General features: G+C 42.0%; 1 protein-coding gene across 1 annotated transcript; it reads left to right on the forward strand.

Moving 5' to 3' along the window:
* Positions 1 to 1721: 1721 nt before the first annotated feature.
* SLC25A31 (solute carrier family 25 member 31) lies at positions 1722 to 13163 on the forward strand (the record flags this gene model as incomplete). The annotated part of the gene is given in 7 exon segments (XM_084263244.1): positions 1722 to 1938; positions 3454 to 3581; positions 5961 to 6078; positions 9235 to 9401; positions 9630 to 9755; positions 12962 to 13027; positions 13029 to 13163. Coding segments are annotated over 7 exon segments (957 nt in total).
* Between the last annotated feature and the right edge of the window lie 1461 nt (positions 13164 to 14624).

Genomic DNA, 14624 nt, shown 5'->3' on the forward strand with positions numbered 1-14624 from the left:
CTAGAAGAAAGACAGTATTTCAGTTTGAGGATGTATTAATTTTGCTTTAGATTTGTTCCCCTTCTGTAAATTAAGTGATTTGGGATTTACTCTGTTTGAAAAATAAAAATATGTAATAGTATGGATGACATCTGAACGGGACCTGTTAAAGTCTAAAATATGTGGGATTTGAGTATTAATATTGTTGTAGATGGAAGAAGGAACATAGAAAAACATTTTTCACTGCACTGCTTTTAGTGGGTTTAACAGCTTTTACAGAACTGGTAAGTGTGGATGGGTATGTGTCTATCTATGGAAAAGAATAATTTTGCTGATGTTTGTCTTGTTTCAGCCTTTTAAAGGCTAAGCTACGTGGTTTGAATACTACAGGGATTGTATTTGAATATTTTTAGAAGAGGACAGCCAACTTTTATCTAGATCCTTGTGTTTAGTCAGACCTAGGTTACTGTGCTGCTAGTGCAGTGAGTTAAACTCTGCTGACTCAGCAGAGCCATGCACACAACAGACTCAATGCAGAAGAAACTGTTTATGTGGATGTATGCGGAGAAGAACTGCAGGGAGGTGGAATTCCTTCAGTGACAATCAGCTATTGAGACTGGCTCACTCCTTCACAAGAAACCATACCTTTAAGCAGAATTGACAGTATCCAAGTATGGTACCATTTTTATACTCACTTTATACTTATGAACAAAATGTTGCAAGATTTAATTAATCATGCTGATACTACATTAAAGGAGATTTTTTTGGTTACTTGGTTAGTCAACTGAGCAGAGACTGCATACTTGGCAGAGTATGTTTAAGAAAAGCCCTAAATGGTTATAGGATTTCATTTTCTACAGAATACAAGATTTTTATCATGTATCTTTTATACAGATCTTACAGCTATGTGACTTTCAGGAAAATTACAGCTGCAAATTTGTGTACGGAATTAACATTTAAAGGAACAGTCTTGGAGAGGCTACTACAGGAGTTAAAATGGTAGTATTATGGCTCAAAAGAATTTATTTTCCCTTTGTTACCTATAAAAATATTAGCAGTATGGTTGTTAATCAGGCAACAAATCAATGGAGCACCAGGGTTAAAATTACTCATTTCAAGGGAATGTGAGAAACAAAAGTTAGCATTTAAAACCATCAACAACTAAAAAGACATTTTGACTGAGCAAATGTGGTCTTTCATGCCTCCATTAGTCATAAAGTCAGGAGAGGGAGGGGAGGTAAAGCTGTTTAAAAATACCTATCAGCAATCCAGAACGAACTGGTACTTCTGACCTGCAGTGGAGTAGGTGTAATTTACAGGGCTAAGATTAATTTACTTGCCATATATTATGTTTATTAACTCATAACTCAGAGTGATCCACAGCTACCCTTTGTTACTTGCTTTCCTGGTTTCCCAGTTGCTGGCCAGGGGCATGAGCCCGGTTCGCACAGTCGTGAGAAGTTTCTGGAACGTTCCTGAGGGCCCTGGAGCGCTTTGCCACTGGCTCCTAAGGGCGGGCGGCCCTCCCTGCAACCTCTCCGTGTAAGGGAGGCAAATGGCGTGGGGGCTGGGTGGTGCCTTGTGGCTGGTACCGGAGCGGGACGGAGGCGTTGCGGCTCCGGGGCACGCGGGCAACACCGACTGCTGAGGGAAAAGGCAGCTGTGAAGTGCCCGATGGACGCGTCCTCTCGGGAAGAGGGAGAAACTAGGGGAGGGTAGAGGCTGGGGCAGTGCCGTGCGCCATGGCGGCCCCGAAGGATGAGAGTCTCTTCGACCCAGTCTCCTTCAGCATGGACCTGCTGGCCGGCGGGGTGGCGGCTGCCGTCTCCAAGACGGTGGTGGCGCTCATCGAGCAGATGAAGCTGTTGCTGCAGGTGCAGGCTTTGTCCAAGCAGATCCAGGCGGACCAGCAGTACAAGGGCATCGTGGACTGCTTCGTGCACATCGCCAGGGAGCAAGGTAGGCACCCGGGGCCGCTCCCCTGCCCCCTCTTTCTCCCAAACCTTGCAGGACCAAAGGATTTTAGAAACACTTTAAAAGTGATGTGTCCAGTTCCTCCGAGCATCTCGCTACAAGAAGGACATCGAGGTCCTCGAACAAGTCCAGAGAAGGGCAACCAGGCTGGTGAAGGGGCTGGAGGGCAGATCTTACAAGGAGCAGCTGAGGGAGCTGGGGATGTTTAGCCTGGAGAAGAAGAGGCTGAGGGGAGACCTTATCACTGCCTACAACTACCTGACAGGAGGGTGTAGAGAAATAGGCTATGGTCGTCTCAGCCAGCTGACAGAACAAGGGGAAATGGCCTCAAGCTGCGCCAGGGCAGGTTCAGATTAGATGTTACGAAAAAATTCTTCACTGAAAGAGTTGGCAGGGACTGGAACAGGCTGCCCAGGGAGGTGGTTGAGTCACCATTCCTGGATGTGTTTTAAAAAAAGGGTAGATGAGGTACTTAGGGATATGGTTTAGCATAGGACAGGAACAGTTGGACTTAATGACCTTAAAGGTCTTTTCCAACCTTGTGTGATTCTGTGTGTGATTCTGTGTATGTGTGATGGCGATGGAGCATCCATGTTAGGCCTGGGCATTCAGAGGAGTAGGGGTACTGGTGGGAAGGGGGTTATTGCTGGGTATGGCCCCCAGCATTGTCTTTTTTTTTTAATTCAGTAGCAACAATCAGGTGCATTAGCATTTGTGGATAGTGTAAAATACCCTTAAAGCTTTTCTTTTGATAGTTTTACAGAAGCAGTATTTGTCTGGCATCTTAGTGTTAACATACAGGAAAGCATGATTGAAAGAAATGAAAACATGGATTTGAGATTTCTTTGAGAGATCTTTGTCTTCATCCACAGTAAACCAAGAAAATGAAGTTTAAATAAGGAACATGGCTGTATGTTACTGAGATTGCTTGGTTGACATCGCTTACGTCTAACGTGGCCTGCCAGTCTGTCAATATCTTAAGTACATTCTTATCCTCATAATCGACGTAAGATTTGCTCCTGCGCTACCTCCTCAGCTTCATTTAACTTCTTATGATCTTCTTAGAGGAAGAATATAATTACAAGTTTCTGATACCTGTATAAGCAGCTTGTCATTGCTTTCGGGTGGAGTGTGAGCACCCCCTATGGAAGCGAAAAAGCATCTACACTTTATGTAGATGTACAAAGTCTTAGAAATACATGAGGAAAGAAAGTTTAAAATCTTAACTATTTCTCGATATTCTTGATGTGTCACTTGCAGTTTTAGTTTTTCTTCTGCCAATGCCAAAATGCATACATCTGTGGCTGTTAGAACAAAGATATCCAATACCAAATGCCTGAAAAATAAAGGACCTGAAAAGGAACATTTTTTTGCCTTTGTTATAGTCATACTTTAGTACTTATACCAAAGAAGAAACAAGAGAAGGAATACTGTACAATATATTCAGTGTAGTATAAACCTTGGAAATGTTCTTTTAAAGATCCATTTCTTTTTCTGTAGGATTTCTCTGCTTTTGGTGTGGCAATTTGGCAAATGTTATACGGCATTTCCCAACACAGGCTCTAAACTTTGCTTTTAAGGACAAATACAAACAGATTTTCATGTCCAAAGTGGGTAAAGAAAAGCAGGTAAATAATCTCTTGCATATTAGCTCTGTTTAATAAACAAACTTGATTTCATCAAGAGCTGTGCAATTCTTTCTCAGTATGATTGGTTGTTGTTGGTAGTATATTGATCAAATTTTGCAATGGGCTCATTGTTGAAGGTAATGAAATCTGGTTTTCAATCTTTAATGATTAACAACTTCATAATGTGTATGTAAATAACTGCTTATAACTGCAGCCAGAATTTTCAGAGTTTTCTTCAGGATATGCAATCATGTTGGAGTTAATAGATATAAAGATGGATGTTAAAAATCTTGGACTCAGACACCTATGGTTCTGGGCTTTTGCCCCCACTACATTCCCACAATTTAGATTGCGTTAACACAAACTCTAGTCCTTAAAACCTTTATTTTCATACTTTCACTCGTGAAATTACAGCTGCTTTTTTTCTGATGTTTGAAGCTCTTGGGTTGTGTCCCTCGGGCAGAAGTCTGTGAGTTTAATATTTTATTTTTTTTTTTACGTTATTAGTAATCATTAGTACATAAGTGTCAGAGAACATTTAGAGACAGTAAAGTACATGTTACTCTTGTAGGTGTGCTGGAAACTGATTGTTTGGCACACACATAAAGCATTTTAAGAACTTGGTTTTGTACAATGTCCCAGAAAAAGAAGCAATTTTAGGTTATAGCTCCAAAAGACAATTAAACTTTTGAGCTGTGCTGCCTTACCTGCAATTCTGTGTGCCTGGAAAAAGTCCCTGAAGTTGGATAGATTCTTGAAAGACACAGAAGTCTACAGCCATGAAATTAATTACAAGAAATCTTGGTCTTAGAATGTGAGATGTTGAAATTGGCATTTGAAAAATTACATAAAATGCATTAGCAGAAAGGAAAATGAGTTCTTTGTACATCATTTATTTTGTGTGGAAATAGCTGGGAAATCTACTTTATTTATGTCTGTCTTATCTGTTTTAGGATTTCTTTGGTTAGGTTTTGATAGTTTAAACAAAAACCCAGTGTTCTGTGCTTTTCTTGGTTGACAGGTTTTATTACCACTGTGCCAAACTTTTCTTGCCACAGGCTCTTCTGGTGGTGCTGACCAGGAGGAATGCTGTCAGTCATTAAAGTTTGATTAAACTCATTGTATTGCATGCAGCGGTCCTTTCTCAATTACAGTCATTTTGTATCTTAAGAATTTAAGGTTGCTGTTTTCTTTGGAAAAAGTAAAACACGCGTGATATAAGTAACCCAGTGTTGATGGTTCTTAAAATCTCCTATCTCCTAGAAGTGTTTCCAGATGGCATACATGTGTATGAGCTTGTGACATTCCATGAATAGCACTCATGATTAATTTCTTTAGAAGTATAGTGTTTAGCAAAGTAGTGTGTCCGCTGTTGAAGCTCAGGGTCTTTGGATGCTTTCTTATGTTTTATGCAGGGTAAAAAACAGGGAAGGCACTGTGCTTACATACACTAGGTTTTGCTTAGCTGGATTATGTTTAATAATAATAATAATTACTAAACCCTTTAGATTGTAAAGGGAAAAGGAGCTTGCAAAGATGACAGGGAATATCTATGTGCTAGACACTTTGTCTTGAAGGTAATACTGACGCAGTCAAGCATCTTGAGATCGCAGTTGCTCCCTCTCTTGCTTGCTGCTACAGCTAGCTATACAGTTCATGCAGCAAGGTGAGCTAGGGCAGGTTGCAAAACCTCCTGTACAACTAATCTGTGTGAGCGTGGTTAAACTACGTTGGACTCCACACTACTATGGCTGCGGAGTTGCTGTTACTGAACCAGCAAATAAAAAGTGATTTGGGGTACATCTACATGGTCTGCATTTACTGTGCGAGATGCGCCAGCACAGCTGAGTCAGGTATCACCACCTAAAAATGTTACACGTTTCTTCTGTTGGGATTAGGGTTTGGGGTTTTTTTTGTTTGGTAACCAGTATGTGCCACAGAGCAAGCAAGTTTTGTTTCCCTGTTCCCCCATCATGGAGGGTTGAGGGACAATTGTTGTATCAGGTAGATCCACAGTCTGACCGTTGTGGAGGACTGGGTGATTACAGATGAGGAAGACGTTACCTGCCATCTGGGTCACAAGAGCACCATGTAATTTAGAAGCTGAAAAAGAGACTAGTTTCTTTCTAATATAATAATAATACTTTCTAATTAATGTAAGAATAGATGGGGAATCTCTACTAATGGAAATTTTGAAACCCCTCAGGAGAGGTCTTACTCTGAGACTGATGTGTTTCTTTATTATAGTTTTGTAAATAAGGCAGTGCTTTAGATCTCTCTCTTTGTGTTTCAGACTATTATTCAATACATCAAAGGTCACTATTATAGTGTTGTACTACTGTATTTTCATAACTCCATACAGCAATTTTTGTGTTTCAGTTCTGGAAATGTTTTTTGGCAAACCTGGCTTCTGGTGGAGCAGCAGGAACAATGTCTTTGTGTGTGGTGTACCCGTTAGACTTCGCACAAACTCGTTTGGCTGCTGATATCGGGAAACGTAGTTTCAGTTTTATCTGATGTGCCTCAGGTTGGGTTTATTTACTTCATTTTGGAGGCAGACCAGTATTCAATAGTATTAGAATTCTTTCTATTACTTAAATTTTACCATTGTATAATTTTGTGAACTTTGGATGCCAGAAACTAGAAGAGTTTCATTTTTGCTAACCTATGGTTTTATGTGGTGTCATTTCAAGAGCCAGTGGACATCCTTGTTCTATATCAAAAACAACTTGAGATTTTCTGTGAAGATTTTTAGTAATATATGTCTGCAGATACATGATTCATTCATTTAAACAGATAAAATTAAGTTTATGAAAAAGCTGCCTTGAAGACTTTTCTGTATTGTTGCCTTTCCTGATTTGCTGCGAAGATGATTAAGGGCCTGGAACATCTCCCCTCCGAGGAAAGGCTGAGTGAGCTGAGGCTGTTCAGCCTGGAGAAAAGAAGACTGAGGGGGGACCTTAATCAATGTTTATAAATATCTTAAGTATGGGATGCAGGGGGAATTGGCCAGCCCCTTTTCAGTGGTCTGTGGGGACAGGACAAGGGGCAATGGCTGCAAATTGGAGCACAGGAAGTTCTGCACCAACATGCGGAAGAACTTTTTCATAGTGAGGGTTACAGAGCCCTGGGACAGGCTGCCCAGAGAGGTGGTGGAGTCTCCTTCTCTGGAGATATTCAAGATTCGTCTGGATGCCTATCTGTGCAATATGAGCTGGGGAGCTACTTTGGCAGGGGGGTTGGACCCGATGATCTCTCGAGGTCCCTTCCAACCCCTACAATTCCGTGATTCTATCAGTCCCCTTTTCAGATGGACAGGGAGAGAAAATATATATTGAGAGCCTTAGGAGTCGAGATAAGGACAGGGAGAGATCACTCCTCAATTAGTGTCATGGACAAAACAGACTCAACACAGAACAAAGGAAAGAAAAGGAATTTATTACGCCACACTACACACCCAGTGACACCAGAGTTGGATAATGAGAAGTGCAACCAGATCTTAAAGCACCCCACCCCTCCCTTCTCAGCAGACTTAATTTTATTCATTATTTTACTCCCTTCTTCCCCTCATCGTGGCATGGGGAGGGGCAGGGAAGGGGGGAATGAGGTTGTGGTGGTTTAGGCCTGGCTGGAGGCCAGATGCCCACCAAAGTCTATTACTCCCCTTCTTAGTTGGACAGGGGAGAAAATATATATTAAGAGGCTCAGGAGACAAAATAAGGACAGGGAGTGATCATTCTGTCAGCAATGACATGGGCAAAACAGACTCAACACAAAGTGAAGAGGAGAGAAAATACATAATTTATTACACTACACTACAAAGAACAGTAAAACCAGAGTTGGGAGCGCAACCAAATCTTAAACACAACCAGATCGAAAAACACTTTGTCCCCACCACTCCCTTCTTAGCAGACTTTAGTCAGGATTTTGCTCCCTCTTCCCCCCTGCTCGCAGTACAGGGGGGCAGGGACTGGGAAAAACGAGGTTCTTGGTTACTTCTTCATGAGCTGTTTTCCTTTTCCAGATCTTAAAACACCTCTAACCTCCCCCCCGCCCGGCTCCCTTCTTAGCAGACTTCACTCTAGTCATGATTTCACTCCCTTCTTCCCCCCAGTCGCAGCACAGGGGGGCAGGGACTGGGAGATGGGGCCTTTGGTCAATCCCTTGCAAGTTGGTTTCCTTCTCGGTCGGGGGAGGACATTCATTCCACACCCTCCCCCTGCTGCACCATGGGGTGTCTCACCCACAGGAGACAGTCCTCCACGAACTTCTCCAATGTGAATCCTTTCCCACAGGGCTTCATCTCTTTATCACAATGTCTCTCAGTCCCAGTCCTCCACGGGATTCCAACCCTCCCCCCAGCAAACCTGTTCCAATGCAAATATTCCTCTCTCATTTCTGTGTCTCTGATTCTCCTCATGCCTGCAAGTGCTGGTAGGGGCTTGTTCCAACATAGGGTCACAGCATCTTATCTGTCTGTACCTGCACCATCCAGCGTGGAGCCCCTCCACAGGCTGCAGGTGGGGTCTCAGCCTTTTCCATGGGTTTCTCCACAGGCTGCAGGGGCATCTTTCTCTCCGGCACCTGGGCCACCTCCTCCCCTGCCCTTTCCCGGCCTTGGTGTCTGCACAGCTCGTTACATCTTCTCGCTCCCTTCTCCAGTGGCAAAATGCAGCTGCTTGAGGTTATTTTCTGCTATATGTGATTCTCAGAGGCGCTATGATTATCTCTAGCTGAGACTTTGGCCTTGAATTGCCTGATGTTTACATTTTTGGGGGCCGGCAGAGCATTCCAGCAGCCATTTTCTGCAGCCCCCGGTCTCTCTCTCAGCACTCAGCTACGCAAAACTGTGACTTGACAGGTGTTTCGGTCAGTTCCTCACAAGCTGTTTTCCTTCTCCAGACCTTAAAACACCTCTACTGCTCCCTCACCCCTGCCTTCTTAGCAGACTTTACTTTAGTTGTAATTTCACTCCCTTCTCCCACCACCCCTCCCCTCCATCGCAGCACAGAGAGGGCACAGAGTTATCCAGGAATTGGGTGCTTGACTTTACCTGTTGCTTTCCGTGCCTTGTGCTTGGGCCAAACGAATATTTTCATGATACTCTCAGTGTAAGGTGGTGGGTGTACAGTTTGCACTTCAAACATGGGTTTATTGCTTGCCATGCTGTCACATGTAGTGAATCTCAAAGGGCTTGGGTGTAGTTAGGTGTGGAATGTGGAAACAGACAAAGATACAAAAAGTGGATTGTTTTTTTTTTTTACTTTGTCACAGCTCGTGGCTAGTGTTCCATTACAGGAAAAAGCTGAAAAAAGTAACACTTCCAATAAATTTGAGTAAGAATGTGTGAAGAAGAAGTGAAAGCGTGGTATTACGTAGAATCAGTTACTCAGAGAGAGGGTAAGAGACTTCATACATAAGCATTCCGCTGAATGAAGACAAGATTGACATAGTTGTTACTTGATCTGGAAGAGTTGTAGCAACTGGGTGCCACGGTCTGTCATCCATTCGTTTGTCTTGAGCTTTTCTTTAAGCTTTCTTCACAAGTGGAGGAACTGATCTACTGGGCTTTGTATATTTTTGATCATGTTAAAAGTGTCAGTCATGCAGAGTAGTTTGTGCTAAAGAGAAGGGCTTCTGTAAAGCGTAACAGTGTGCATCAATTCCTTTTATAAGCTACACTTCCAGGGACTTGGTGACTGTATTATTAAAATTGCCAAGGCAGATGGACTTCCAGGCCTGTACCAGGGTTTTGGTGTTTCAGTGCAGGGAATCATTGTATATGGAGCCTCCTCTTTTGGATGTTACGACACCGTTAAGGTAGCTTTCACAAACAAAACTGCACACATTCAGAGTCTTTATCTGATGTTGGAAATATTTATGATGATCTCATGAGGGTGTTAGTTACAGCTTTCCTCTTTATAGAGCGCATTATTGAGGAGCCAAGTCATTTTGAAGTAGGATTAACAACAGAAATTATGAAAATTATACTTCATTTGACATTTTACAGAATTTGTACAGGCTTCCATTTTATTATTTCTTTTGCAGGGATTATTGCCAAATCCAAAACAAACTCCATTCATTCCTTCCTTTCTCATTGCTCAAATTGTGACTACGTTCTCAGGAATGCTGCCTTATCTTTTCAACACCGTCAGGAGACACATGGTGATACAGGTATGGTCCAGCTTGCAGTCCTTTTCTGAAAATGAGGAAATTTTTCAAGTTTGATGTGCTAATTGAAGTGCTGCTGTACAGCTGGGGAGACTCAATTCAGGAAAAAAAAGGGGGGAAACATCTCTAGAAAGACAGGAAAAAAAAGAAATAACATTGTGGGAGCATGGTAAAAGTTCACAGCTTGGTGAGAAGTTTTAGTAGAAAAACAGGATCTGTTTTGGTTTTCCTACTCAGAAAGATGGGTTTGTGGATAAAATGCTCAGCTCATGCAGTAAGATAAAACAGTCTTTGTGGCACACAGGTTTGGGAAGTAGAATCGGTAATCTTAAATGCTCAGTACAAGCTGAGAATTATTTCTAGGCCTGTGATGGATATGATAGGGTATTATGTATATGTGATGGATATGATACTGTATTATTAGTAATCAAATGTTGCATCTTGTTACTATTAGGTAATTTTATTAAGTAGTTAGTGGCGTTTGAAGTACCTTAAATACTACAAATTCTTGCTACGAAGATCATCCTCAAACTTGAAATAAAGAAGCCACGGAAATGCTCTTGAAAAATCAGAACCTTGCTCCCTACATTCCTGAGGAAGTGTTGCCATCTGATAATAGAAAAGAGTTGCTAGTTCCAAAGAAGTGTCTGCATTTTGTTTCAAGAATATCATCTTTTCTCTCAGTATTCCAGAAAGTCAAAATCAGAGTAAATTTTGGCATAGAATTTGCTCAGATAACTTAAAAAAAAAAAAAATCCCAGGGGGTTCTTTGATTCTTGTGCAATGCCTGCCACACCTCTGGTAATCTGTCCTGAGCAACAGAAACCTTGAAACTTTCGGTGGGCAAACGCCCTTAGCACTACTCACCACTTCTTTCAGACTGAATAAGATTTTGCTGTCTTCAGATGCTGCTTTATCTGCTTCATCAGCAGTGGGCCTACAGTTAATGCTGCCTTTCTTCCGAAGTGCTGCGCTGCTCGAGGCCTTACCAAAGAACGGCACATATTTCTGGTGATTAACTTAGCACTAGGCCAGAGAATAGTATCATGATGATTTAAAACATAAATTATAATCATATGAAATAAGGTATGAGGTTTACCAGGACAAAAGATGAGAATGAGAAGATGTATGTTCTGGATCTGCACGTATATTTCATGTGACGTCCTTGTTTCATTCATCTAGTTTGGAAGCGATATGAAGTAAACAAAGGTAGTTAGTCTGATTTTTATCCATTTCTTTATCATGATGCTTATTCTGATCCAGGAGAAAGCCCTGAATTAAATATAGCACCTTTTATTTCTTCAGCTGAAGGTGTATTTGCCAGATGGAATAACTTCTGAAATAATGAGCACAGTGACAGCACAATTACTGCTTTCAGTAAAGTTGATTTCTGTCAGCTAAGCAGCAATGACCATTACCAAATATCCTTCCACATGCCCATATTGGTGTTGATTCAAACCCAAATATTTTTAATGTTTTTTATCTATGCAACTGTGCTTATTGATTTATGTGAATATTTATCATAATTTCTTGCATTTATTATGTTTAGAAAATCTATAGTGATCTTATACCTTGATTCCTAACAGATTATATAACAAAATGTAATTGCTGTTTTCATCAGAAATTCAGCCTTCACTTTATTAACTGCAGAGTATATCACAACGGCCTGAAGTAGGCAGGATTATCTTTCTGCTATCACAGAGAGTCTAGAACCTTATCTTCATATTGCAGGTGGGTTTGATGTAGGGTGTAGCTAATTTCAGCCATATCTTCAACATTAAGTAAAAAAATCTAGTGTTGTCTTTCTGGTAGAATTCCACATAAATACATACAGATGTGGGATTAATCTCTCAAAAAAACACCCCCCCCCCCCCCCCCCCCCCAACCAAACCACTTGTCTTTTTCTAGTGAAGACAGGAAACAGTGTCAGTTCCTAACACAGACCTCAAGTCCTGGAGAGATGGCAGTTCCAAAGCAGGAATTGACAGTTCACCAAGCCCATCTACAAAACTCTGCTTTGTCAGAGCTGTGGTGTTACTCAGAGCATCTGAGAGATTTACTGTCATCATTGTGCTGAGCTCCACAGTGAGCAAGAGTATTTCCCAAGTGCTTTGCTGTCTCAGGTTCCTCTGGGCTGTCTCGTCTCCGCTGTTGAAATTTTCAAAACGTAAAGGAGTTGGCGTGATTTTTTCAGTCACACTGCACTTGGAAAAAGCTGACAAGAGCTGTACAGAAAGAGTCATAGGCCTGCATGTGAACATTCACTGCTTGTCATACTTTATCTCCTTCACCTGGAAGCACTCAAAGCAAGTTTTAGTGCACATGTTGCTGAGGTCTGTAACTCTTTGCTTTCTTTTCATTTGCCAAGCAAATTAATGCTCGGAAACAGAATCACAGAACTGTAGGGGTTGGAAGGGACCTCCAGAGATCATCAGGTCCAAGCCCCCTGCCAAAGCAGGTTCCCTAAGGTTGCACTGGGACGTGTCCAGATGGGGCTTGAATATCCCCAGAGGAAGAGACTCCACACCCCCCTGGGCAGCCTGTCCCAGGGCTATGTCACACTCACCATGAAAAAGTTCTTCCACATATTGGTGAGGAACTTCCTTTGCTCCAACTTGAGGCCATTGCCCCTTTTCCTGTCTCCACAGACCACTGAGAAGACACTAGCCATTTCCCCCTGTGTCCCACAAACAAGGTGGGCTAGATGAAAACTGGACCACACTCACTCTTAGCCTTTCTGTGTAGTCAGGACCTTAACATTTTTTTGGCTCTCTTTGGAAAACAGCTGCTGGGTGGACTCTATTGATTACTAATGAACTGAAATTGACTTGGTATAAAAATACCATGGTGCTACCAAAAGAAGGAAAAAAATGAGCTGTGGAAGTTTTAATAGCATTGAAACAATTCAGAGCACCCTTAGGACTGGGTGACCTCATTTAATGCCTAAGCCTTCTACTTGCCCAGTAAAGCTTAAAAGAAGCATCAGAAGAAGGATCACAGCCTTTCTAAATTTAGCTATTGGAACCAGCTAACAGAGCATTATATCAGACAAATATTTATTAGTTAAAAGATCACTCCTTTGCAGTGGATGGAATGTTAAAAAAAAGTTCCTTAGTGTTCTTCAGTAGGGACAGGCAAATTTTGCTGGGCATCTGAGTGTCTGTCTCAGTGCAGTGCACGAACGATTTGTCATTGTTATTTGTGCACAGAGCGGGGAGACTGAAGAGCAGCATAAGGGAACCCTGGGCTGCTTCATGAAAGTCTACAAGCGAGAGGGGCCTTGCTGTGTTCTTCTGTGGAGCGTTCTCCAACATCCTTCGTGGAACAGGAGGAGCTGTAGTGCTAGTTTTGTATGACAGAATTAAGGATGTTCTCCGTGTCAGTGCTTCAGAGAGTTCAGGATCTGACTAAAATAGTGAGTGAACATCTTTTTTGTCTGTAGTGTTCAGGACAGAACTCTCATCGTTTGTGTACCATACTTTTACTTTAAATGTTATGCAAACAACACTTTCAGTAAATTCTCTGGATGTTTTTGTGACTAAGCATGCACTAAATTAAAGTATTTGTTTTCTGGGAACTACAGAGCACTGTTTTCATTTCACTGAAGAAATGAATCCAAGAAAATACTTGGCCTCCTGTTTAAAATTCTCAAGTGTTTCCATTTTCTTAATACTAGATGTCACACATGTTGAATTTTAAATTACAGCATGTCCTTGAATGTATTTTGGTAACAGCAGTTCCCCTGGCCTGTCAGCAGAGCCCATTGTATGTATGTGTAGGTATCAACCTGCTGCAGTTTCTACATGAAGATAAAGGAAAGCCTGTTTCTAGGCTATAGGTGTGTTTTCATGGCATTTCAAAGCACCAGCCAGGGCAGCAAAGGAGTAGTTGTGTTTTATTTTTTATTAACTTGGCATTAAGAAATACAGCATCTTGGTTTTCTTTTGGTCCCATCCCTCAAACAACACTGAGAAAAGACTGTTGCCTGGCTGACAGCATTTTAAGCCAAAACAGAGTGCAAAAACGTGGAGACCCAATCAGCGGGAGACTAAGAACACTTTGATACATTACTTCTTGAGGAAATCTGAAATAGCTGAGGATCTTCTCAGTATTGGGGGTAGAGGTGAGGGTTATGGTGAACTAGGAGGCTCTTTATTTCTGAAGCAATTTTCAATAGGGAAAAGAAATCAAACGTTGTGGAGTATTGATAACTCGGTGACTCAAGAAAGCATTTAGGAGGCCTTTGTTTACATGTTTAGCTTCAACCATTTCACACAAGCCCCTTAACTCCTTGAGTTGGTACAAGTATTTTCTTCACTGATAAGAAAATCAGATGTGATCCACAAGCCAAGGATTGGAAAGACTGGGACAAGAGCAATCCAGGATCGTTACAGGGGATACGCTCAGGCAAGTTTGTGGCTAATCGGACCTGACAGAGTTCTGTTCATACTCGCAGACTGGGCAATCGGTGTGACGCTGAAGCACGCAAACAAGGCTTTTATCAAACACCCTTAGGAGTTTGGCTTGTCCTGCTTAACTCGTAAGTCTTACTCTTGACAAAGCAAATAAAAGGTTTGTTGGCACTTTTCTCGTTGCTGTGACAAAGGTCTACACACGCCTGTGCTGTGTTCCTGACTGCAGCTTGAAAGCAGCTGGCTCAGTTGCCAGAAACAACACTGCAGCGGCAGCGTGAAAGGGCTGGTTTATCCCACTGGGACGTGAGACATGCCAGCACTTCTGCAGCAGTGCCTTCTCCCTGGGCCTGGCTTAGTGGTGTTGCATAGCTACACCAGAGCATCTGCATATCATCTCTTGGCCCAAGAGGGTTTTTTCCAGGCAGGAGTTAGCCTCGGGTGGTGCTGCAGAAGCAGG

Source organism: Gallinula chloropus (genome assembly GCF_964237585.1).
Source record: "Gallinula chloropus genome assembly, chromosome: 4".
In the NCBI taxonomy this organism is placed as follows: domain Eukaryota; kingdom Metazoa; phylum Chordata; class Aves; order Gruiformes; family Rallidae; genus Gallinula; species Gallinula chloropus.